Source organism: Bidens hawaiensis, unplaced genomic scaffold (genome assembly GCF_021521415.1).
Source record: "Bidens hawaiensis isolate Kalapana, Puna unplaced genomic scaffold, B.hawaiensis_p1.1 tig00027063_1, whole genome shotgun sequence".
NCBI lineage: Eukaryota > Viridiplantae > Streptophyta > Magnoliopsida > Asterales > Asteraceae > Bidens > Bidens hawaiensis.
Window position 1 is genome coordinate 174,647 of NW_027505086.1, and position 24,197 is coordinate 198,843.

General features: G+C 35.2%; 1 protein-coding gene across 1 annotated transcript; it reads left to right on the plus strand.

Annotated features, from left to right (window-relative positions):
• Nucleotides 1–14,515: 14,515 nt before the first annotated feature.
• Nucleotides 14,516–17,045, plus strand: LOC143610593 (pentatricopeptide repeat-containing protein At4g18975, chloroplastic-like). Its single transcript, XM_077085034.1, has 7 exons — nt 14,516–14,549; nt 14,646–14,691; nt 14,774–14,865; nt 15,461–15,557; nt 15,681–15,824; nt 15,912–16,124; nt 16,741–17,045. Exons 2-7 carry the CDS (start codon nt 14,650–14,652, stop codon nt 16,936–16,938), a joined length of 786 nt encoding a protein of 261 aa, XP_076941149.1. The 5' UTR covers nt 14,516–14,549; nt 14,646–14,649; the 3' UTR covers nt 16,939–17,045.
• The last annotated feature ends 7,152 nt before the right edge of the window (nt 17,046–24,197 follow it).

The following is a 24,197-nucleotide window of genomic DNA, read 5'->3' on the forward strand; positions in this document are numbered from 1 at the left end:
AGACTGAAGCAGGAGCGATTGGAAGCTTAGTATGGGAAGTTTCTAGAACTCTTTAAGCAACTCCATATCAACATCCCTTTTGTCGAGGCTATTGCTCAGATACCAAAATATGCCAAGTTTCTCAAAGAGGTGCTGACAAACAAAAGGAAGCTGGAGGAGCTCTCGCATGTCACCCTAAGTGAAGAATGTTCAGTTGTCCTCCAAAGCAAGCTACCAACAAAGATGACCAATCCAGGGAGCTTTACTATCCCTTGTCTCATAGGAAATTTCTCTGTTAGCAATGCCCTGGCTGACCTAGGAGCTAGTATTAATTTAATGCCTTATGTCGTTTTTGCAAAACTAGGGATAGGAGAACCAAAGCCCACCCGCATGAGCATCCAATTAGCTGACCGATCTGTTAAATATCCTCGGGGCATTGTTGAAAACATGCTTGTCAAAATTGACAAGTTTGTTTTCCTAGTAGATTTTGTAATTCTAGACATGGAGAAGACAAAAGTGTACCTCTGATTTTAGGAAGACCTTTTTTAGCCACCGCGAAGGCTATCATTGATGTTTGCACCAGCAAACTCACTTTCCGGGTCAATGACGAGGCAATCATTTTTGACATTGGAAAATCTATGCAATATCCGCAACAGCACGATGACACATTATACTATGTTGACATCATAGATTCCATCGTAAGTTGCTATATGCGAGATTCCTCCATCAATACTCCCCTAGAAACACAAGTCTTAGACAAAACACTCAACAAACCCATGTTAGATAATGAAAATCTCAATAATAACTACCACGAAGAATCAGAAACGATATATGAAATCATAGAAAACAATGAAAAATCAAAACCATCAATCGAAAAACCACCAGCCTTAGAGTTAAAAAAACTACCAAAACATCTCGAATACGCCTTTCTAGAAAAAGATTCTCAACTCCCAGTAATTATTTCATCTCACCTTTCTAAAGAAAAGAAAGGCGAACTTCTTAAGGTTCTCAAAAACCATAAGAAGGCTATCGCATGGAAGATCATGGATATCAAGGGCATCGGTCCTTCTTTTTGTACTCACAAAATTCTCATGGAAGAAGAGTACAAACCCGTGGTCCAACATCAAAGACGTCTCAATCCCAACATGCAAGATGTGGTGAAGAAGGAAGTAATCAAACTGCTTAATGCTGGATTAATCTACCTGATCTCGGATTCACCTTGGGTTAGTCCCGTTCAAGTAGTACCAAAGAATGGAGGAATGACTGTTGTAATGAACGAGAAGGACGAGTTAATACCAATGAGAACCATCACAGGCTGGCGAGTTTGCATTGATTATCGGAAGCTTAATGACGCTACAAGAAAAGATCATTTCCACTTCCTTTCATAGATCAGATGCTTGAGCGATTATCTGGAAAAATGTTCTACAGCTGTCTTGACGGATTCTCCGGATATTTCCAAATTCCCATTGCTCCTGAGGATCAGGAGAAAACCACTTTTACATGTCCATACGGAACCTTCGCCTACCGAAGAATGTCATTTGGACTATGTAATGCTCCAGCCACCTTCAAACGTTGCATGGTGGCCATCTTTCATGAAATGATCGAAAACTCTATGGAAGTCTTCATGGATGACTTCTCAGTCTTTGGAGACTCATTCGACCATTGTCTAAAAAACCTAGACAAAATGTTAGCTAGGTGTGAAGAAGTGAATCTAGTGCTCAACTGGAAAAAATGCCACTTTATGGTAAAGGAAGGCATTGTTCTAGGTCACAAGATTTCTCTAAACGGACTAGAAGTTGATAGGGCCAAAATAGAAATCATATCCAAACTTCCACCGCCAACTTCAGTCAAAGCCATTAGAAGTTTTCTAGGTCACGCAGGTTTCTACCGCCGCTTCATAAAAGACTTCTCAAAAGTCTCAAGACCTATGACCAAACTTCTGGAGAAAGACACACCCTTCGTCTTCTCTGAAGAATGTGTTGAATCATTCAACACATTAAAAGACAAACTTGTCAACGCGCCAATCATGACCACACCCGATTGAACCCTTCCATTCGAAATCATGTGCGATGCAAGTGACTTTGCAGTTGGAGCCGTACTCGGACAGCTCAAAGAAAAACACTTTCACCCAATTTACTATGCAAGTAAAACTCTGAACGATGCACAGGAAAATTACACCACAACAGAAAAAGAGTTACTAGCAGTAGTATTTGCCTTTGAAAAATTTAGGTCCTACCTAGTTCTTTCCAAAACCATAGTTTACACCGACCATGCCGCAATACGTTACCTATTCAACAAACAAGATGCCAAACCCAGACTCATCCGATGGATCCTACTACTCCAAGAATTTGACATCGAGGTCAAGGACAAAAAGGGGGCAGAGAATGTCATCGCCGACCACCTTTCACGCTTAGAATGTCCAACTCCTTAAGAGCTTTACAAAGAAATTATCAATGATAATTTCCCACATAAAATTCTCATGCGCATTCAAGAAGTCATAGAAGAAAAAGACGAAAGTCCTTGGTATGCCGACTTCGTAAATTACCTAGCTTGTAGAATCCTAAGAAAAGGGCTTATCCATCAACAGCGGAAGAAATTCTTCTCCGATCTTAAGTTTTACTTCTGGAAAGATCCATACGTATTTAGAATAGGTGCGGATCAAGTTATTCGTAGGTGCGTAGCAGGCAAGGAGGCCTTAGACATTCTCAAACACTGCCATGAAGGACCAACAGGAGGGCACCATGGTACCGCCACTACGGTCAGGAAAGTGTTTGATGCAGAATTTTTCTAGCCCACCATATATAAAGATACACGTACTTTGATTCAAGCATGCGATGCTTGTCAAAGAGCCGGAAAATCTCATCGAAAAATGAGATGGCTCAAAAAGGCATTCAAATTTGTGAGATCTTTGATGTATGGGGAATATACTTCATGGGCCCATTTCCTAACTCATTCGGATATAAATACATCCTCGTAGCAGTTGATTACGTATCTAAATGGGTAGAAGCACAAGCTCTTTCCAGTAATGATGCTCAGGTTGTAGTAAGATTTCTAAAAAGGTTATTTTCATGATTCGGTACTCCGAAAGCCCTAATCAGCGACAGAGGTACCCACTTCTGTAACACCCTGATGGACAAGGTCTTAGCACGGTAGGGGTCCATCACCGACTGGAAACACCATATCACCCTCAGACCAGTGGACATGTATAGGTATCGAATCGAAGAATTAAAAGAATTTTAGAAAGAACTGTGGGGATGAATCGCAAAAATTGGGCAGAAAAGTTATATGACGCTTTGTGGGCCCTCAGGACGGCCTACAAACTCCCATAGGAACGACACCCTTCAAGTTCGTTTACGGGAAGGCATGTCATCTGCCAGTAGAGTTAAAACACAAAGCCTACTGGGCCCTCAAAGCAGTAAATTTTGATCTAACGTCCGCTGGAGTAAACCGGGAAGATCAAATTCGTGAGCTCGAGGAACTGAGAACATGGCTTACGAAAATTCCTGGTCTTACAAGGAAAAGACTAAACGCATACACGGCGCCCATTTAAAAGGAAACAAAAAATTTCAAGCTGGCGATCGTGTACTGTTATACAACGCTCGTTTACGTCTTTTCCCAGGAAAATTGAAATCCCGATGGACATGTCCATACGTAGTTGAATCAGTTTTTGACTATGGGACAATCGAAATTTCAAATTCAAATGGCCAAAAGTTCAAAGTAAATGGATATCGATTAAAGCCATATATCGACGGTCCACTTGAAGAAGTTTTGGAGGTATTAACCTTCCAAACTCTTTTGAGTAAGAAATCTAGGAAAAAAGGTCTGGCCAAGACCTTCACGAAACTAGGCCTTGTAAATAATAAAATAATAATAATAATAATAAAACCACGGGGGCGTGCTCTCAAAAGCACGGTCCCGTGCCTAAAAATGTGGGCCGGCATCTTTGCTGCAAAAATCTCAGTCAGACTGGTTTGTAATAGATTGTCAGAACAAAAACACGGGGCCGTGCTTCCAAAAGCACGGTACCGTGCTCGGCTTACTGGTTGGTTATAAAAGGCACCTTGTGTCATTGCATTCTTTGCACAAACCAAAACCAAAACCCATAACCTCTGAAAATTCAGCATGCCAACTGAGATGAGTGAAGCAATCCCCGTTTCCTAACAACCGAGAAACGATGCCCGCCATGTTTCCAAAACCGAGCTTCTCTTGAAACTTCAAGAACTCGTGAAAGAACTCACCAAAATGAATCTGCTTGCTGAGATGCGTCTCGTGCAACTCACCGAATCAGTGGAAAACATGAAAATGGAACTCCGAGACATCAATGAACAACTCCAGTTTCAAGTTCTCGGTTTCACGTACTTTGCACTACCAGGACCATTCGGGGGAGGAGAGCCTTTCGGGGAACTCTAAGAAACTTAATTTTATGTTTTTATGTGTAAACAAGTGCATTAAGCACAATGTGTTAGGACTTCGGGCTTAACCCGAATATTTTCTATTTCCAGGAAAACCGGGCTTATCCCGTAATTGTTATAGGACTTTTATTTTAATGAAAAGTAATTTTTAGATGACCAAACTTCTAAAATTATCATAATAAACGTCATTCTAAGAATTCCAGATCTTGCATCTTGCTGAAAATTTCAAAGAAATTCACCATGACAAAAAGCACGGGCCGTGCTTTCCTAAGCACGAGGCCGTGGTCACCCCAGAATCTTCAGCATGATACGCGCTGACTCTGTACAATTCTCTGACTCAGAAATATTTATTCCTCTAGCAGCACGTGGTTGTGCTTTTGAAAACACGGTGCCGTGTTCATTTTTCCAGTCTCTATATAATGCATGCATAAACTCACTATTCCATTCACACCATACATAACTTACCTAAATGGAAGGAAAAAAGGGAAACAACATGAATCCTCCTTATACCTTGAGGAAGAGGTCATGAGACTCCAATGCATCATAAGAGATCAAGTTGAGAGCAACATGCAAACCGAGGCTCGAGTAGTCGAGTTAATTAATAAAGTCGACCTGCTTAGGTTCGAGAACTTCCATGTTGTGGATGGCCACCACAAAGATGTGACTTCCAAACTTAACTTTCTCAACCGAGAAATCGTTACGCTCAACAAAAAGCTTGACGAACTTTTGGAAGCCAAACGAGTACCACCACACATCAAGGACTTGTTCGGAAATGGTGGCCGCTGAAGTTCTAACTTTGTTTCGTGTTAAAGTTGTTCCCGCTAGTACTATGTATTAGGATCCGAGAGTTGTTGTTGTAGTTTTCATTTTATCTATGTTTAATTATGTCTTTAATTTCACCTTTCATGTTTTAATGAAGTTTAGGATTTTTAATTACCATATTAAACTAACCAAGAAAATAAAAACCAGTTAAAAACAAACCAGCTCGATAAATAAACAAAAAATTCAAAACAATACTATCTACACTAAGCAGCACGGTACCGTGCTTCTAAAAGCACGGGGCCGTGCTTTTGGTCACAGAGCAGTTACGAGTTTTAACTTAATAAAATAACTTTTTCCAACCACCAACCCTAACATTCACTGCGTTTTGGACCGAAAACCGCCGACCATCCAATATTTCGCTAATTTCTTCATCAAATCTTCAATTCAAAACCTAAGGTATGTTAATTTAATAACTGCATTTTTCAAATTCACCATTTTAGGTTTAGTTTAACCCTAGAATCGTTTAAATCGAACAAATCGGGTCAAAACCTAAAAGAATATGGGTTATTTTGCTTGCATATGATGAATAGATTGTTGAATGTTTAATGGTTAAGGTTTAATTGAAAGGGACAATTCGGGTTTTGGGTGTTAGCATAAATACCCGACACACCATTAAACATAATTGATATAACCGGTTAGAAACGAGGGTTCGAGTCTGAGTATGATAGAAATCAATATTAAAAACACGAGCCATGCCCAAAACAGCACGAATCGTGGTCAACCAAAAGTCAAATATTAAAGGAAACTGAACCAGAAGCAACAGCACGGGGCCGTGCTTCTGAAAGCACGCCGCCGTGCTTTGCTCTCTGTTTCAGAAAAATTGAAAATTTTTCAAGAATTTTGACTAATTCGGGTGTAAATTGCAGATGGCCGAGTATGGAGAAGACGTTCATGCATTTCTAGTCTTTCCAACCCGCAGAACGAGGGACCGACAAGAAAACACAAGATTAACTTATCTTAACAACATGTATCCAGAAGCCAACTTCTATGCATGTGAAAACACTTTGAGGAACGTCAACCAATGGAACCGTTATGAGAACATTGTGAGGGGACCTTGGAGACGGGTTTTAGTCAAACAGGGGAGTCGATGACGGAACTTACAAAGGAATTCTTAGCCTCGTTCAATATAAAAAAGAAAAATTTTGATATGTGGGATGAAGAGGCGATCGAGTTCCGATGTGGGGGTATATGGCAAACAACTTCTGTCACCCAACTAGGCGTTGATTTGGGAATTTACACGACCGAGGAAACAGACTCAGACATCTGGTTCGAGGCTAAAACAACGTTTACAGATGAAGGTGATGATGAAGAAGCTGAAGCAGGTGACACAAGGGCAGAAGCTTGGGAACATTTGAGTTATGGTACAACAGAGTATAAACCAAGCCTTTCAAAAAGCACAGCACTGCGTGACCCACTCATGAGGTACATCCACCGTTTGCTCAGTCACACCGTCACAGCTCGAGGACAGAGTGAAGGGGTTGTCAACCTGAGGGATCTTTGGGCATTATATTGCATTAAAAACGACCTAGCATGTAATATCACGATGCTATTCTGCAAACTCTTCATAACAAATGCAAGTGCCCGAGGAAATACCCCGATCTTCGGTGGTCCGTGGATCCGCAACCTTTATGAGGCCTATGGTGTAGATACAGAAGGAACTTGAAGCCCAGACCCGATAGCTCTCAACCTTGATTACTGCGAAAGCATGCAAATGATCTAGCAAATCAGCCCGAATGTGTGGAGGTTTTGTGATAAGAACAACCAGGTTTGGGATCCGGAAGACCCAGCTGAGATGATGATACAAGATGTGCCCGAAAGACTACAATCACCACCCAGACAAAGCCGCCGCCGAACTTACCGCCAGACAGGAGGCCCATCTTCACCAGGGGCCGGCCCCAGCTCGTCACACGAAAGCCGATACTCTTTGGAGGGTATTTATGGACTTATCGATCAATTCTCAACTAACACTACCGCCTCATTTAATAGGATCAACGAGCAAATGGTTGCCTCCGATGCACAGTGAGCAGCCGAGTATGAAGAAACGAGGTGACAGATTGAACAATTAGGCTATCGCACGGACAGGCAGTGTGGACCATTTGACCCGGACATGGGTAACTGATGAATGGGGGCACTGGTAGGTCGGGCACGGGCATGGGTTGGTAGTATTTTATGAACTTATTATGTGTGTTTTAAACAATTTACTTTCCGTCGTACTTGTTTGTTGATTTTTATGTTGGTTTGGATACTTTTATGGCCATGGGTGCCAAAGACATTATGCTAGGTACTAATTTAGCCTGATAGGGCAAGGGATGGATGATTCCATACCCAATTTTCAGCATTTATGCTTGGTTGTATGTGGATGTTTGCAGTTTTATATTATACAGGTACAAAAACAGGAAAACGGACGAAAAATAGGGGACGCTCTGTCAAAATTTCGTTAACCCGTAGGGAAGTAACCTTCCATTTTTACCCATAATACTCAATTACAATTTTTATATTTTCATGAATCTTGTCACATTGAGGACAATGTGAGATTCAAGTGTGGGGAGGGGAATTACTTGACCAAATGTTTGTTCAATTAATTATAAAAATTCTCTATAGCAACAAAAATATTTTTGCATCAAACAAAGATTATTTTATAACCTAAAGAGAAAACCAAGAAATTTTTTGCAAATAACCAATCATTAAAAGAATTGAAAAGTAAAAAGAAGTTTTGTAATATTGAGAATAAATTTATGCAAAATATGGCGTTAATACCCAATTCCTCCGTCACTGTGAGATAAACCTCATGCCATACAAATATTTTTTCAGAAGCTTTGAGTGAGTCATATGTTTCGTGTAATTTAAAACTTGTCGCAATTATTCATTTTAAGACCGCACGAAGCGTTGTATAAGGAAGAAGGTAATATTGACACAATTCCATCAAACCCATTACCAAGTTACAAAACCCAAAAACCTTAACCAAAAAACCCTATCACTTTATCCCTTTCACCAGTAAAATACAACACTGGTCTTTTCTCGGCAGACCCTAAAGAACTGGAAATGCATTCTTTCGATTCCAATTTCCTTTGCTGCATACACTTCACAAAACCTAGGTTGCCTCCAGAACTTAGGGAGAGAATCTTTCTCTTTAGCAATGAGGTGAGGAAAAAGTGGCGCCAAGACGAGCAAAGGCTACCATTCTGTGGAATTTCCAAAAACGCAATGAAGAGAAGAGCAAAAAGATATGAACGATGCTTAGGTTGCGGAAACTGATCCCACAAAGGAAGATGTAGAAAAAGTCAAACTCAGTCTTAGCATGAATATACCGAACTAACGAGGATGGGGGCTATAAGGCTCAAAGCCGAACGATCCATTAGAGTTGGAAGTTATATTCAGAACAGGATTGAGGAAGAATTGATCCACGTCCTTGATAAAACTGGTCTTGACGATCTGACCTTAAAAGAGTCATTAGGCATATATATAAAAAAAACCTCGGAGAAAAGGAGCTAACCATTGAAGACATCTCAAGACTCCCGACAATAAGTGGAAGTTGTATTTACCATCCTCATTAACCCTTGAACCACCACAAAATACCAGATCCCTACTCACACAAAACCAAACCCTTGTACCTTCTGATCTATGCAATCCTATAAAAGGTGGAGATTTTAACTTGTTACAAGCTTATTTATCACAGGTTGCATTTTGACTAAGAGTGTTCACATACATACATCACAGATATGATCAGATATAAAACCGAGTGCGAATGAACATTGTGAGAACGTGACGTTTCGCATAAACGGAAGCTCATAAAAACAAAAGTTCCTTCTTATTTATCACTAAAAAAATTGGTTATTTTGTTTCATCTTCTTGGAGCTCACTTAAGGGATGGTTATAATCTAAGCTTGCTGTTTTTAGAGGATATTTATAAGAAGATTGCTTGAGGACAAGCAATGTTCAAGTGTGGAGATGTTTGATGTACATAGAAATATACATCTTTTCGGCATCAAATAAATACTAAAAACTGCAATTTCTATCAAATAACATAGCATAAAAGGCTACTTATCATAATAAAACATAATTTCAGGTAAAACCAAGCCCCAGACGAAGAAACAAGCAAAAAGACGAAGAAAAACAGAAGAAAACACGAAAAAACAAAGAAACACGGCCCCATGCCTCAAGAAACACGCCCTCATGCTTCTAAACACAAGAAAAGACAAAATCTGGTAGCAAAAGCACGGGGCCGTGCCTACCACACACGGGGCCGTGGACGAAAATACAAGAAAAGATAAAATCTGGAAGCAAAATCACGGGGCCGTGCCTACCACACACGGGGCCGTGGACGAGAACACAGAACAGACAAAGAAGAATTGAGCACATGTCACTAAAATCCATGGGGCCGTGCCTACCAACCACGGGGCCGTGGCCACCTCACAGAAAAAAAGACAAAACAAATCTGGCACATGTCATAAAAATGCACGGGGGCATGCTCATCAAGCACGGGGTCGTGCCTCACTCTCCAGATTGCCTATAAATAGTGGCTCATGTTGCACTCATTTGGTGTGCCTTGAAAAGATATCTATCTGGTTTTCACTTATAAAAACACACACTAACACTCACATAGAAGATTTAGTGAAGAGTTTGAAGGCTTGGAGGTCATTACCATCAACCATCATTAACATCATTAAGAAGGAAGATTCATCTACAATTGGTTAGATTGTTCCAAGTTTAATCATGTATTTGTTATCATCATTCATCTTAATGTTTATCATCATGCTCGTTATGAGATAAACTCCTTTTACCCTCTAAAATCTATGAAGAAGCTTTGTTTTACTTGATAATTAATCAAGACATATGATGTAGTCTAGTAAAGTACATGGTTATATTACAATTATCTTTTGATGAGAAATGTTTCACCATCTTAAATCACTAATTCAAAGTTGGTGGTTGTCAATTCTATTGGCAATCGTTCATGATCGATTCATGTTCTTGAAAGATAGAAATACTTTGATACATTATCGACACATGGATCCTTATATTGTACTTAGAAATGATGAGATATAAGTTATGATGGATTTCTCTAAACCTTGGTAATCCGAAAATGGCTTTGCTTAGGATATCAAATTAGTTAAAGAAATCATATGTTAACGGAATGTGTAATATAACCTACATAAATCAACCGAGGGGAGGTTGTGTGATAAACTACAACCACCCGAAGTTGTTAGAATTGGTATTTGAGAAATCGAAGTCAATCCTAATCTTTCTACTTTACGAAACTACTTGCCAACTTAAATTGACTTCGTTGAGATGGTATGACATTAGGAAAGGGTGGACTTTAAAATGAGCATGCTATCTCCTTAGTGCCAAAGATTCTCACTTAAGGTTTAAGGAGCTATCTATCATATATTACTATGGCAAGTTTATCATATGTCTAAATATTAATTATCTATGTTAAAATGGAGTGGATTCTTGATCTTAGATGGTAACATTCGCATAATTGAACAACTCGTTTAGAATTTCTTGTCTTGGTCACCTATATATTATATATAAGTGTTTACATTTTATAAAAAGTTCAAAAATTAACCCCAAAATGATTAAAACCTCCGATTAAAGCAAAACAATGATTTATTATTAGAAACCTTTGTGTCCACGGATCGATACTTGGTTCTTACCAATACTATTCTACATATACGATATGTACACTTGCCTATTTTGTGTGTGTTTAGTCTTTGTAGATATCACTTTTATAAATTTAAAACACGATTTTGTGCAAAAGCTAAATATCCAATCTATCATATTTATACAAGCCGCGCACAAGCACATCAAGTTCCAAAGGCGCAATCCCTTCAATACCAAAATGTGTAAACTGCAAGAAAATTGTCTCAAACATGTTCCAATATGTATGATAACAATAATTATCAATGTATTTGAGGCTATAAAATATAAATAAATCTTACTCGAGAAAATCTCTCAAAAGTCCAAATCATGCATTCCTGAAAACCGAAGACCTTTCTAGCACTAAATCTAGCACAATCGTTGACCGATTAAATTATGTGAATGTCGACCTGGTACTTACTTTTTTTTTAGAATAAAAAATATCAAAAACAAAATCATCAAAATTTGTCCTTAATTCACGTAAATTTCGTTGACGATCAATTGACTAGGGAGTTGTAAATACTCGAACACGGTAAATATAAATAAAATTAACTATGGGACATTATATATGTGTGTGTTTCAAATAAGCATAATTTACTTCAAAATATACGTAATTCAAAATGATACATGTTTAAAGTTCAAACTTCAAATACTCAACTCTCATTGGTAAACTTCTCATTGGTAAACTTGTCAACGCCGATTTTGACTTTTCTATTTATTTTATTAAAAATACTAAACAAGTATTATTATTAAACTAGCTGGTTCACCCGCCACGTTGCGGCGGGGTTGGGTGTAAGTTTTTTGTTTCCCTTTGTGTATAGAAGGTTAGCGAAAAATTATTTGTTGGTTGCATATGAAGCGGGTTGTCTTTTCAATAAAAAGAAAAAGTAAACTGATTAAGTTTAGGGACAACGTGAATTTGATTAAAACTAAATATAATTATGTTAACATTTATATTTATTAAAATAAAGCATGAAACCGGCCAATTTAAGTGTTGAAGAGACCTATGGCTTCAAACCCAACAACTATTACACAACGTACACCAGTTGAATTCTTTGTTTAAAAATTTACTTGTGAATATGTAAATGTGAAAACAAAGTTATTTGAACATTTATATTGTACACCAGTTGAATTATTTGTGAAAAAATTTGGCCCTTCTAAGAGTTGAACCTAAGACCTATGGATTCACATCTAGCAATTTTTTTACCATACCAATTAAATTCTTTGTGTTAAAATTTTCTTGTGTATGTGTGTGTATATATACTAGTTTTTATTCCTGTATTACGTGGGGTTGTGTTTCTTTTTCGTGTCTAATATTCATATTTTTTTTGCATTTTAATTTTATTTATTATAAGAAAGTTAATAATATACTTAGGGTTTGATAATGAAATAGTTTCACAAATAAATTGTCACACCCCAACCTACGGCGGAAATGCCAGGGCGCGAACTGATTGTCACAACTTTCAAGGTTACTATTATGCACAATATTTAAATGACAATATCTATTAATTTAGTTAAGTTTTCAAATGAATCAAATACAACAAATGCATAATCCATAAGCATACAACAATACAACTTATATCACAAATGATCTTGATTAATTATTTTCTAACTTAAATTCTTCACTAAGTCTTCATCAACCTGCATTAAGTTTCTACGATAGGTGCATATGTGTATAAAATAAAATTTTGTTAACAACACATGTCGAGTGAGCAACACGCCAGTTTAGTTGTACAAATAGTATATATAACAAAATACGTAGCTGCAACAAGTCATATGAGAATAACAAATTAACCAAATGAGCAAGTATAACTGAGATGTCGAGAAGCACAAAGGCTAGCGACTGGCGTATGATCATACTAGACTGAGATTATGTTGGACCTCTCCGAATGTGGAAGCATACAAAGCAAATAAGCACATAAACAAGTAAGGTATAAGTTGTTAACACATAAGACAATAGTTGCAGTTTTGAGTATAAGTATATATGAAAAGTATATTTACACATGTCCCCAAAACGTGAGAAAACGAGTAAAATAGGGGAATGTGGTATTCACCTTAAAAGACGAGCAAACGGGATAAACAGAATAAAAGATGGTGGGGGATAAATCAAGTTCTTCAAGAAATACCAACGAGATGTCCTAGCAGCGAATAATTGCGGAAACGAATATAAATGAGTGACTAGATAAAGATTAGGAAATTTAATGATCGAGTATAATCATACAAAAGCTAATTAATTTTATTACTTTGAAATACAACTTTTATTTATCAAGCTTATAATATAGTGTTAATTATATAAAATACATAAAGATACTTAATTACGTATTTATAAAGTTTTCATAGTTTATACAAAGAGATTCGTTCTAAATATTTATTTTGAACTAATAATGCGTTTTTATTAATAATAAAGCTTTCTTTTATACTAATATTGTAAACAATAGATAACAAATAATAACTAGTGATATTTATATAAAATATGATCTTTCATAAATTACTTAGTAATTATGTAAAATTATAAGGTTTAATATATATATATATATTAGTTATGTATTTTAAACAAATAAAACCCTTTTTCTAAAATTAAAAACCTTTACTATTTAATACAAAATAAATAATCACATATATATACTTATATATATATGGTTCTAACATATATTCGGAAGAGTGGTTCGTTAATATGTTGGTTTTAGCAAAAATATAGGTTATTTGATGTATTTATAATATTTGTAATATAGCTTATATACTAAATATATTAATAAAATTGATTAAATGCTTAATTACTAAAAACATTTCAAACAAAGAAAGAAAATAGGAGTTGAGTTAACGTGCAATAATCGCTTAACGTACATTAAGTGCGCGAAATACGTTCAATGTTAAAAACACTAAAATGCTCAAGCCAAATTCCCAACCCTAAAACGTTCAATGTTAAACCTTTAAACATTCAGGTTTAAAATCTAAAACGTTCAGACAAAAAAACTTAAACGTTCAGGCTTAAATCCTGATACATTCAATGTTAAAACCTTCATTCAAAACTCATAATTGATCGATTGAAGCTTCAAATTGATGATTAATTAAATCGATTTCAAAGATTAACTGGTCAATTGACTTCAATTTCAATTTAAGTTCTTATCAAAAGCTAAACAAATACCTGTGATACAAGGGGATCGACGCTCGTGTTTTTCTGCGAGTTGCAGGACCCTCCGGTGATGGTGAAGGAGGTGTGTTGATGCCGACGAGTGGTGGATCGGTGGTGGTGAAGATGGATTGAAGGAGAGCGATGAAAGTAGATGAGTGTATTTGTGATTTATGGTTTGAAATCAACGCTCTATTTACTTACGTCCGTAATATACAATAATGTATCGTACTCTTAGTTTCTCGTACAACTAAAAAAAAAAAAAGAAAAATGAAAAAAATGTAAGTCTTGTTTTCTAGTTTACAAATCAAACAAATACCAACCCTCATTTTATATCATCCAAAACACCCCCCACACCCCCCAATTCTCTTTGAAACAAAATCCACAGATTCCATCCAGATTCCAGGTTTGTGTTGTGAGAAATTGAGGTTTTAGTTACAATATATATTTATTAAAAAGTTCAATAAATACCCAGTAACGCTAATTTTGAATATTAGAGTTTATGGATGATTTTTTAGATAAATAAGTTGCTTTTTAGATAAAGAAGCCGAGGTGAATGAGAAAAGAATAAGGTAAATAAGTTGCCAATTTCTACTTATTTGGATTTCAATTTTCGTATCCGCATTAAGTAACACCTTTATTTGATTTGATTTGATTTTGCTTATCAGAATAATGCTCAAGACTCAAATTGTATTCCCAATTTCTTCATATCAGGTCAATAACAATAAACCTCTCTCATTTTCCGTTGTTTTTCTCTTTTTTGTAACTTGATTTTGCTTTGCTTTGCTGTTGTTAGATAGACATCTTTCTTGCAACCTGTAAGCAAAAGCCAGTTGTTGTCTGCAATCAAAGATCTTCGCAACTAATCAAGTCGAATAATGTTGCCGGGTATGCTAATTCTCCAAAGCTTACGACTCAAACCATAATAAATAACTTTAAGATTGAGTTTACGTAATAAAGTTGCATAATTGTAGTTTTAAGTAGGGGCGGCAATTGTTGGCACCACCCGAACCCGAAATGACAAAAAATAAACAAAATGTTTTGAGTTGACTAGCACAAATCCGTTTAAATTACGGGTTGGGTTTGGGTTTGGGTTGAGCCATATAAAATCGGGTTGGCTCGTTAGCCCGTTTAAACTTTTCCAATTATATTTTTGTTTTTGTTTTTTCTGTTTTCCATTTCCTGAATATAATCTTGCAATTTTCAATCAGTTTCATGATTTTAATTTTTTTTTAAATTAAAAAAAATCATATTACTCATTTTCTCTAGCGAGTCAAAATTATATCCATTTTATTTCTTTTTTTTTGGGGGTAAATGGATCAAAGGGGACGTTTTCGGTCGACCTGAATTTGTGCTTGCGCGAGTTAGGGTTGAAATCTTTTGAGGCAAATAATAGTATGGTTCAGGTTCTTACAAGTACTGCAGGAAAATTTCCATTCTGGATCTTTTAATAAAATTTACGAGTTTTTAACAAATATTGCAGGAAAATTACCAAAAAAGCTTGCAAGACAGAACACCACTTATGGAGTAAGAGAGACACTGCTGCATCCGGCCAAAAGGCTCTTAATCTTGTTAGAATTGTAAGTTTACACCATCAGTTGTGCATTTTTTAGTTGATTAACACAGCATCATGACTAATATTTTCTGTTAGTTTTCAACTACAAAATGGAAATTTAAAGTTATTTTGAAACTGTAACTTACAGGTTTGCGGGTTGCCAAACGAGAAAGAAACTATTTATGAAGCACTTGATAAATGGGCAGCTTGGGAAACAGAATTTCCGGTGATAGCAGTAGCCAAGGCTCTTAATATCCTTAAACATCGCAAAGAATGGAAACGAGTTATTCAAGTATACTCTTATGCAGTTCTTGTTTTATAAAAGAAAATTTTGTGAAATGAATTATAGTTGTCATGTATGTGTGATGATGTTACGTAGGTGGCGAAATGGATGTTTGGCAAAGGTCAAGGAATGACGATGGGAACGTTTGACAGCCTTCTATTGGCGTTCGATATGGACCAAAGGGTAGACGAAGCACAATCATTTTGGAATATGATTTTGCATACACATCAAAGATCCATCTCGCGAAGATTGTTTTCGAGAATGATATCATTATATGCTCATCATAACATGCCTCAATGCATCATGGAGGTACCTAAATAACTATTCCTTTTTAGGCCTGTAAACGAACTGGACATTTAGTGAACTTTTCCGTTCGGCGGGAAGTTCGTTTATGTTTGTTTATTTTATAAACGAATGAGCGTGAACGCATTTTCGTTCGTTCATTTATGTTCGTGCACGCTCGTTTAGACATTTTCATTTTTGTCCTTTTATTTATGTTCATTTATGTTTCTTACATACTAATAGAAAATAATTAAATATTATATGGACGTGTCATCTACTAATGGTTTTATATTTGATCGATTGTGCTTATTTAAGTGTGTTCGTTTATGTCTGTTTATGTTTGTTTGTGTTCATTTCCGTTTGTTCATTTATGTTCGTTTATCTTTGTTCATTTATGTCTGTTTATGTTCCTGAACTGTTCACTTAGGTTTTAAATGAACAAGCACGAACATGTTCATTTTTTAAACGAACAAACATGAACACGAATATTTCTCCAATTAAGTGTCCATGCTCGTGTTCATGTTCGTTTAAAGTTAAATGAACGAATACGGAAATGCCCTTGTTCATGTTCGATCGGTTCGTTTACAGATCTATTCCTCTTGCTTTGATTTTAATGAAACTAATGTTGTAAATAAATGATCAGGTGTTTGCAGACATGGAGGAACTAGGAGTAATGCCAGACGAGGACACAGTGAGGAAAGTTGCACGCGCGTTTAAAAGTGTTGATGAAACGGATAAACAACGGCTACTTCTTGAAAAGTATTTGAGTAAATGGAAATACATCCATTTTAAGGGTGAAAGAGTTAGGGTTAGAAGAAAGTATTCATGGAATGATGACTAAAACATCTTAATCCTTTTATTATAGAAGTTGAATTATTATTGAAATAATATACTTTTTTGTAATGATGATGTATGATATGATATACAGTTACACAAAAGTTAATATAATTTGAGGCAAACAAGTTTTTTTGACCCATTTACTGGTGACACCAAGGGAGAAAGAAGTTCAATGGCTCTTGATTTGACTTACCTTTGTATGTATGGTGTGTTGTTTTCAATTTGAGTTAATTACACAGTCACAATTGTAAAACCTTAGACAAGTGAATCAAGAACACCAAACATGATTTTGCATAAAACGTTTATGCGACTCTTTTCATTAATAAGAAACAAGAACAAATATTTTCTACTCTTTCTCTACCCTTCTCTACTACTAACAAAAGAAACTTATGATGGGTTTATATAACACCCATAATTCTAATCCTACTCAAACTAGGAAAGATAATCATACTCGACTTCTAATTTATTAAATAATAAATAAAATATAACTATGACACCAAGTCATTCAATTTGGTCCCTGAACTTTAGATCTCTACCAAACCGCCCCTTGAGATCTTCCGTACCACCCTTACACTTTTCGTATTAGTCATTTGGGTCCTTCAAGTTGGTGTTGCTCTAAGTTTTACACTCCCTCTCAATACCAACTTCCATTGTTCCTCCAAGATCTTTCACACCTTGTAAAGCTCGCACCTCTTTGAGCTTGATTCTTGGATTCAACTTTATAACACTACCCGCAGGATTCTTTTTCCCGTTGACAAATAAGCTAGTTTCGAGACTACCACTGTTTAGAACTGCATCACCCGTTTTCAGATGGGAAACAACTTTTGCTTTCTTAACTTCATGACCAACTATCATGGTACTTAAAACAATTCTTCCATTCCCATTCGATGCATGCTCCCTCTCGAACTTAACTCCTTCATCGGTTCGTTCATTCGGACCACCCGAACTTTGCATGAACCTCATGCAAACTCCAACATCAACCTTGTTGGTTTGTTGATCTTCAACCTTTTGTGCTTCACCATGACAACCCGTAACATGAGACAAAACAACCTCCTCGTGCACTTCATTTAACACGGTTTCTTTCTCGTCTTGTTCGGTTACCGTCACAGTTACGTTTTGATCAACCGTACTTTCTTCTTCAACCAAGATTTCCTTGTCATCTAGATTCAAAATAACAATATATGATTCAAAGGTTACCTTTAACGGATTCGACTCTGGCACTACTTCCGGACTTGTCCACCAACAGGAGTCTTCTTCAAATCATTCATCTACCAGGTTCGGTTTGAATTCGGTATCAACTGTGTATTTCGCTTGAACCTCGACCATATTAGCCTCCACATCCCATGGTTCTTCTTCTTTAACCACAGCTGCATTACCTTCCTCCATAGGCTCTCGACAGTACCTTGCCATATGTCCTTTTTGTCCACAGTTATGGCACCTAAACGGAAACTGCTTTGGTTGGTACCTTGATTCCTTGTCTCGGTTCTCTTCGTCCGATGAATCTTCTTCAGAGTTGTCATCTCGACCCTTTCGGTTGCATTCTCTCTTCTTGGGTTTGTCACGTTTCTCGTTCTCCCGATATTTACTCTTACCTTTCTCGCCATAACGGTTATGATTTTTACTAAACCGATGCTTCTCCTTTCTTCCGACATACAAGGCTTCGCTCTCGGTTTTAATTGACACACCGGCTAACTGTTTTGCCAAGGCTTCTTGTCCAGCAAGAATATTTTCGAACTCGGTAATACTCGGTTGGGTCGCCCACCCTTGAATAGCGGTAATGAAACTACGATACTCCGGCCTTAAACCGTGGATGAGTATCCGTTTCATACAAGCATCGCTAACCAGAGACTGTGGATCAAGTTCTCCAATCTCGTGACACAAATTCTTCACTTTACGAAAATAGTGTGAAATAGGAAGATCACCTTGAGAAATCGTCATCAACTCACCTTCGACTAGTTGCAATCGAGCATCGTTCTTCTTCATGAATAAGGTCTCTAGCGTATCCCACGCTTGCTTTGGGTATTCGAGATCTTGAATATGATCAAGAACATCATCATCAACTGTCGTCTTGATGATAAACATAGCTCGGCCCACTTTCACCTGCCACTTCCCGATAACACCATTAATATCGTTCGCGGGTTGTCTCGTCTCGATACCGTTCGTTACCTGCCAAAGATCTTGACCTTGAAGATATGACTTGATGCACGTCGACCACTGTTTGTAGTTACTCTGGTTTAATTTTTTGATTCCTCCTACAACTTGAAATTCTGCCATTGTTTCTAATTCTATAATCTGAGATAGGAAATTGATCGTAGTTGGACCTTGAAAACAATTTCCCGTGGCTTCTCTTTAGCTCCCCAAATAATTAATTAAAAAGACTAACTTTCCTTGGAATTGATCTCTGACCTCAATTTATGTGCACACCAAAGAATCACATTTAACTTAATTATTGGCTTTATTTATTCCTTTGCACCAAATCGATATTTATTTAACTTTTGTGTGATGGCAGAAGGTTTTCGCGTACTAACACCAAAACAAAACAAGATGCAACATATTTCTTTTTCTTTCTTATTATTATTTTTCGTTTTCTTTTGATGGGCCCACACAAATAGATAACAACTTTTCTTTTACTTCGACTATAATCAAACAATACGGAACTACCGACTGACCTTTTCAAAACTTCCGGATCCTTTCCTCGCTTCGGATACGTACCTCGGATGACTCTCGATCAATATGCAAGTAGCCTTTGGTTTCTCTCCGTAGCGATTTTGAACCGTTTCTTTCTCACGATCGGTTTCTTGGCCTCTTATGTCTTTGATCGGAACTACTACCGCAATCAAGACTTGCCGCCAATCGGAAACACGAGCCTGAATCGTTAGGCTCTGATACCACTTGTTAAACCTTAGACAAGTGAATCAAGAACACCAAACACGATTTTGCATAAAACGTCTATGCGACTCTTTTCATTAATAAGAAACAAGAACAAATATTTTCTACTCTTTCTCTACCCTTCTCTACTACCAACAAAAGAAACTTATGATAGGTTTATATAACACCCATAATTCTAATCCTACTCAAACTAGGAAACATAATCATACTCGACTTCTAATTTATTAAATATATATATATATTAAAACAATAGAGTTTGTGTCCACATGCCGTCTTTCTATTGGTCTATTCTTAATCTTTTCATTTATATCAACCACTTCTCTATTTTTTTTACAATAAAATAATTCTAAAATAAAATAAAATATTAAACAACCCATTTGTCTAATATATTATTGGATTTTCCATAAATAACTTCTACTCTTAAAATTTCTTACTATTAAAATAATTCTATATTAAATTAAAAAAGACATCCTATTGATAAAATTGATAAATGATAATTCATTTTCTTATTGTATGATTTTATAAATGGTGACATTCGTCAATTTTTGAACCCGAAACCTTACCCGTTCCGATTTTTGAAAAACCCTAAAATTTTTATGTTTTTATACGTGTATTTAGATAGTAAAACGCTTTTTCAAATTTTGTAAACTTTTTTTTATAGAGGCTATTTAAACATGTGCTTATGACGTAATAACATGTTAATTGTCAATAATTGTTCTTTCAATAACGGTTTATCATTATTGGTCAAATTCTATTTAAAATGTTTTCATATTTTTAATTTAAATTTAATATCATAAGCAATTAATAACCAGTGTCAACGAAATTTAAAATTTTTTTATAGTTTCTAATATTATCGGACTTTACATTTTAAAATAATACACATATATGTGTTTATGTTTTTATTAATATCTATTATTTTTTATTAGTCAATGTTCCCAAAATACTAAAGACTAATAAAGATGACAAATTTATTTATGTAACTTACACAATTCATGTAAATTAATGCATTTTTATATGATCAAACTTTGTTTTGACTATTAATTCAAATATTTTTTTTGATTTTTACAATTTATACTTATAACTTGATAATTTTTTTAATTTTTGCAATTTTTTTATACTTATAATTCAAATAATTATATACATTATACAACTTAACTAAATCATATCAAAATTGAAATCAATTGTATCAACAAACTATGTAGATTAAATAATATTTTATTTTACATAGGTAAGTAATAATAGGTAAGTTTATGAAACATGTCTCTTACAGAAAGACCAACTGTTTATTTGTAAATCATCAAATGCTTGGAATTTTTGGATTTTGGTGTTTGTGTACTATGATTTATGTTTGGAAATCATGACATGTGTTGTAGCCATCAAATTAGGTTAATATCTTAATTTATATTAAATGTAAAAGGTTAATAACTACTAAAAACCTGTTGTAAATTAAATATGGGGTTTCTATGTTTGAAGAAACTATATTGTATACATTTTATCATTTTGTTATTTAAACTGCCCATTTTAATTTATAACTTACAATAAATCCAATTATATTTACTTTTTAATATGGTAATGTATTTTATTGCATTTTGATTCTTATTTACATTTCAAGTTTTGACCATGTTTTATATGTTTATTTTGAGATGATTTTATAATAGAAAGTCATAATTACATTTTCCTAAATATCTTTATTTATTATCATGAATCTTAGAATTTCAAATTCAAAAACCATTAAACAATTTATTAACCTAAATTAGAGGCTCATCTTTTTATAATTAATTTGTTAGTTAAATATTTGAAACACGTTTTTTGGTAACTAATTAGTTAAAGATGTAGAATTTGTGCATTAATGATAATCACTTTCTTTTTCAGATTTAGTCTAACCAATTACCCATGAACTTAGTCAATATTTTGGTTGAATCAAACGAACTTTATGAATCAAATTATGGCGACAGAATAGCAAAACCAGCTATCCCATTTAATTAGTTAAATTGGTCGAATTTTTTGTTAATGTAAAACATTATTTATGCCAAAAAATTAGCTTTGTCTTTTCATAACATAGGTTTGTCATAAAGTTGCCAATCATAAGTTACCTATGAAAACTTAAATAGTATTTAACATACACATTTTTTTGATCTCCATTCAACATAAAAATTTTTTACACACAAGATGTCAATAGTCAATTTTAGTGGCTTACTATTTTTTTTATGAAAGTTTTTCTAATTCTTCATGCCGTTTTAAGTTAAACAATATTCTTTGTTTGGAGTATACAAAGGTATGTTGGTTTTTTATGGAGTAAAATCCTTCGTTATATCAATACAATCATATGCTACGTTATATACGTTTTTATTGTCTACATTTTTAAGTTGTTCATATTTTTCATATGATAACCTTATTATATTATATTACAGATGTTTTCAAAATCAAAGAAGCGAAATATTATTGAATCATCATCTTTTGATTAGAGAAGTAATTCAAACGGTTAGTCAATTTAATATTTTTTGTATACCCTTTAACGCTACATAACAAAGCGTTTTTTTGAAACGTGCAGTGTCAACGGCAAGACAACCACTCAGTATCATTTCCAACGTGTTAATATTTCAATTTTTACACGTTAATAGGATTTCATATGTTTATATGTATTTTGTTTTGTTATTAGATTCTAGATGTTCAATAACAAGAAATCCAGATATTTGCAACTTAATGAAGAAAACATATATGATTATATGGAAAGAGGCTCCTATGACACATAAACATGCTTTTGAAGCCTTGAATGGGACTTTAAAATATGTTTTAAAAGATGGTAACTGTAACAGTTGTGAAGATCTTTTTTTAATTTTTTTTGGGGGGGGGGGGGGTTATTGTTTTTGGGGGTGATTTTGGACACATATTACCAGTGGTACAAAATGGATCACGGAGTGACATTGTTAATGCTTCACTTAGTTCGTCTCACATTTGGTCCAAATGCAAGGTGTTTAGGTTAAAAAAAAAAGATGAGGTTAGTTGTCGGGTGTCAATCGTCAGATAATGAAGCTACTAGAAGATTTGCAGAATGGCTGTTAGAACTTGGTGAAGGAAAACTTGGAGGTCAAAATGACAGCTAAGACATTATACATATACCAGATGATCTTTTGATTGGTGATTCATCTAATCCGATTTTTGATTTGATTGATTTTGTATATCCATCATTAGTGGACAATTTTAATGATATTAGATACTTTCAAGAATGAGCCATACTTGCACCTTTAAATGAGGTTGTCCAAGGCATTAATGGTAGATTTTTATCGTTTTTTTTTTCGGAAAAAAAGTTGAATACCTCAATTTTGATAGTGTTGGGCCTGGTTTTGATCCAACATTACACTCACCAGATTTCCTAAATGGTTTAAAAATGTTAGGAATGTCTAACCATAGATTGATTCTAAAAGTAGGTGTCCCAGTAATGTTATTACGAATATTAATTCGAAGAACGGTCAATGGTACTAGGTTACAAGTAATTAACTTGGACATACGTTTTATCGAAGTAAAGGTTATTTCAGGTACTAATATTGGTTATCGCACTTATATAACTCGTAGTGGTTTAATCCCTTCAGATAAGAAACTTCCAATCAAATTGAAACGAAGAAAAGATCCAGTTGCAGTTTGTTTTGCAATGACCATTAACAAAGTCAAGGGCAGTCACTAGCAAGAATTGGCATATACCTGCGAGAACCGGTGTTTACATATAGTCAACTATATGTAGTTTTATCACGAGTGAAGAGTAAAGACAATGTTAAAATGCTTGTATTAGATAAAGAATGTAAAGTTACAAATAAAACTACAAAAGTACAAATGTGGTTTATAAGGAAGTGTTTAGTAGTTTATGAACTTTTTTTTTGTTGAAGTTTTACTTATGTTTCTAAGCATTGTAAATTGAATGCTATTTTGGTTGAAAACTATGTTTAATAATCATTTATTTTGGTACTTGTATTATTAACAACCATATATCATATTTATGTCACAACAAATATATATCATAAACTATCTTGTCATTTAAATTTACGTGTATTTGTTACACGATTTATATATTTCCACCCGTGTCGTACACGGGTCAATAGCCTAGTAATAAATAAAATATAACTATGACACCAAGTTATTCAACTTGGTCCCTGAACTTTGGATCTCCTCCAAACCGCCTTTTGAGATCTTCCGTACCACCCTTACACTTTTCGTATTAGTCATTTGGATCCTTCAAGTTGGTGTTGCTCCAAGTTTTACAACAATGGTCTCTCTGGTTTGGGTAAAGTAACAGAGTTGGGTACTAAATTTTAAAAGTTACAAGTTTGGGTTTTGTGGTTTCAATTTTATAATAAGGTTGGGTATTAAGGCTAACTTTTG

What these genes read in the sequence shown, in the direction of transcription:
- LOC143610593 (XM_077085034.1), top strand. Translation starts at nt 14,650, where the DNA reads ATGCTCAAGACTCAAATTGTATTCCCAATTTCTTCATATCAG. An exon ending in AATGGAAACGAGTTATTCAA is followed by an intron (nt 15,825 to 15,911) that starts GTATACTCTTAT and finishes GATGTTACGTAG; the next exon opens with GTGGCGAAATGGATGTTTGG. An exon ending in TGCCTCAATGCATCATGGAG is followed by an intron (nt 16,125 to 16,740) that starts GTACCTAAATAA and finishes ATAAATGATCAG; the next exon opens with GTGTTTGCAGACATGGAGGA.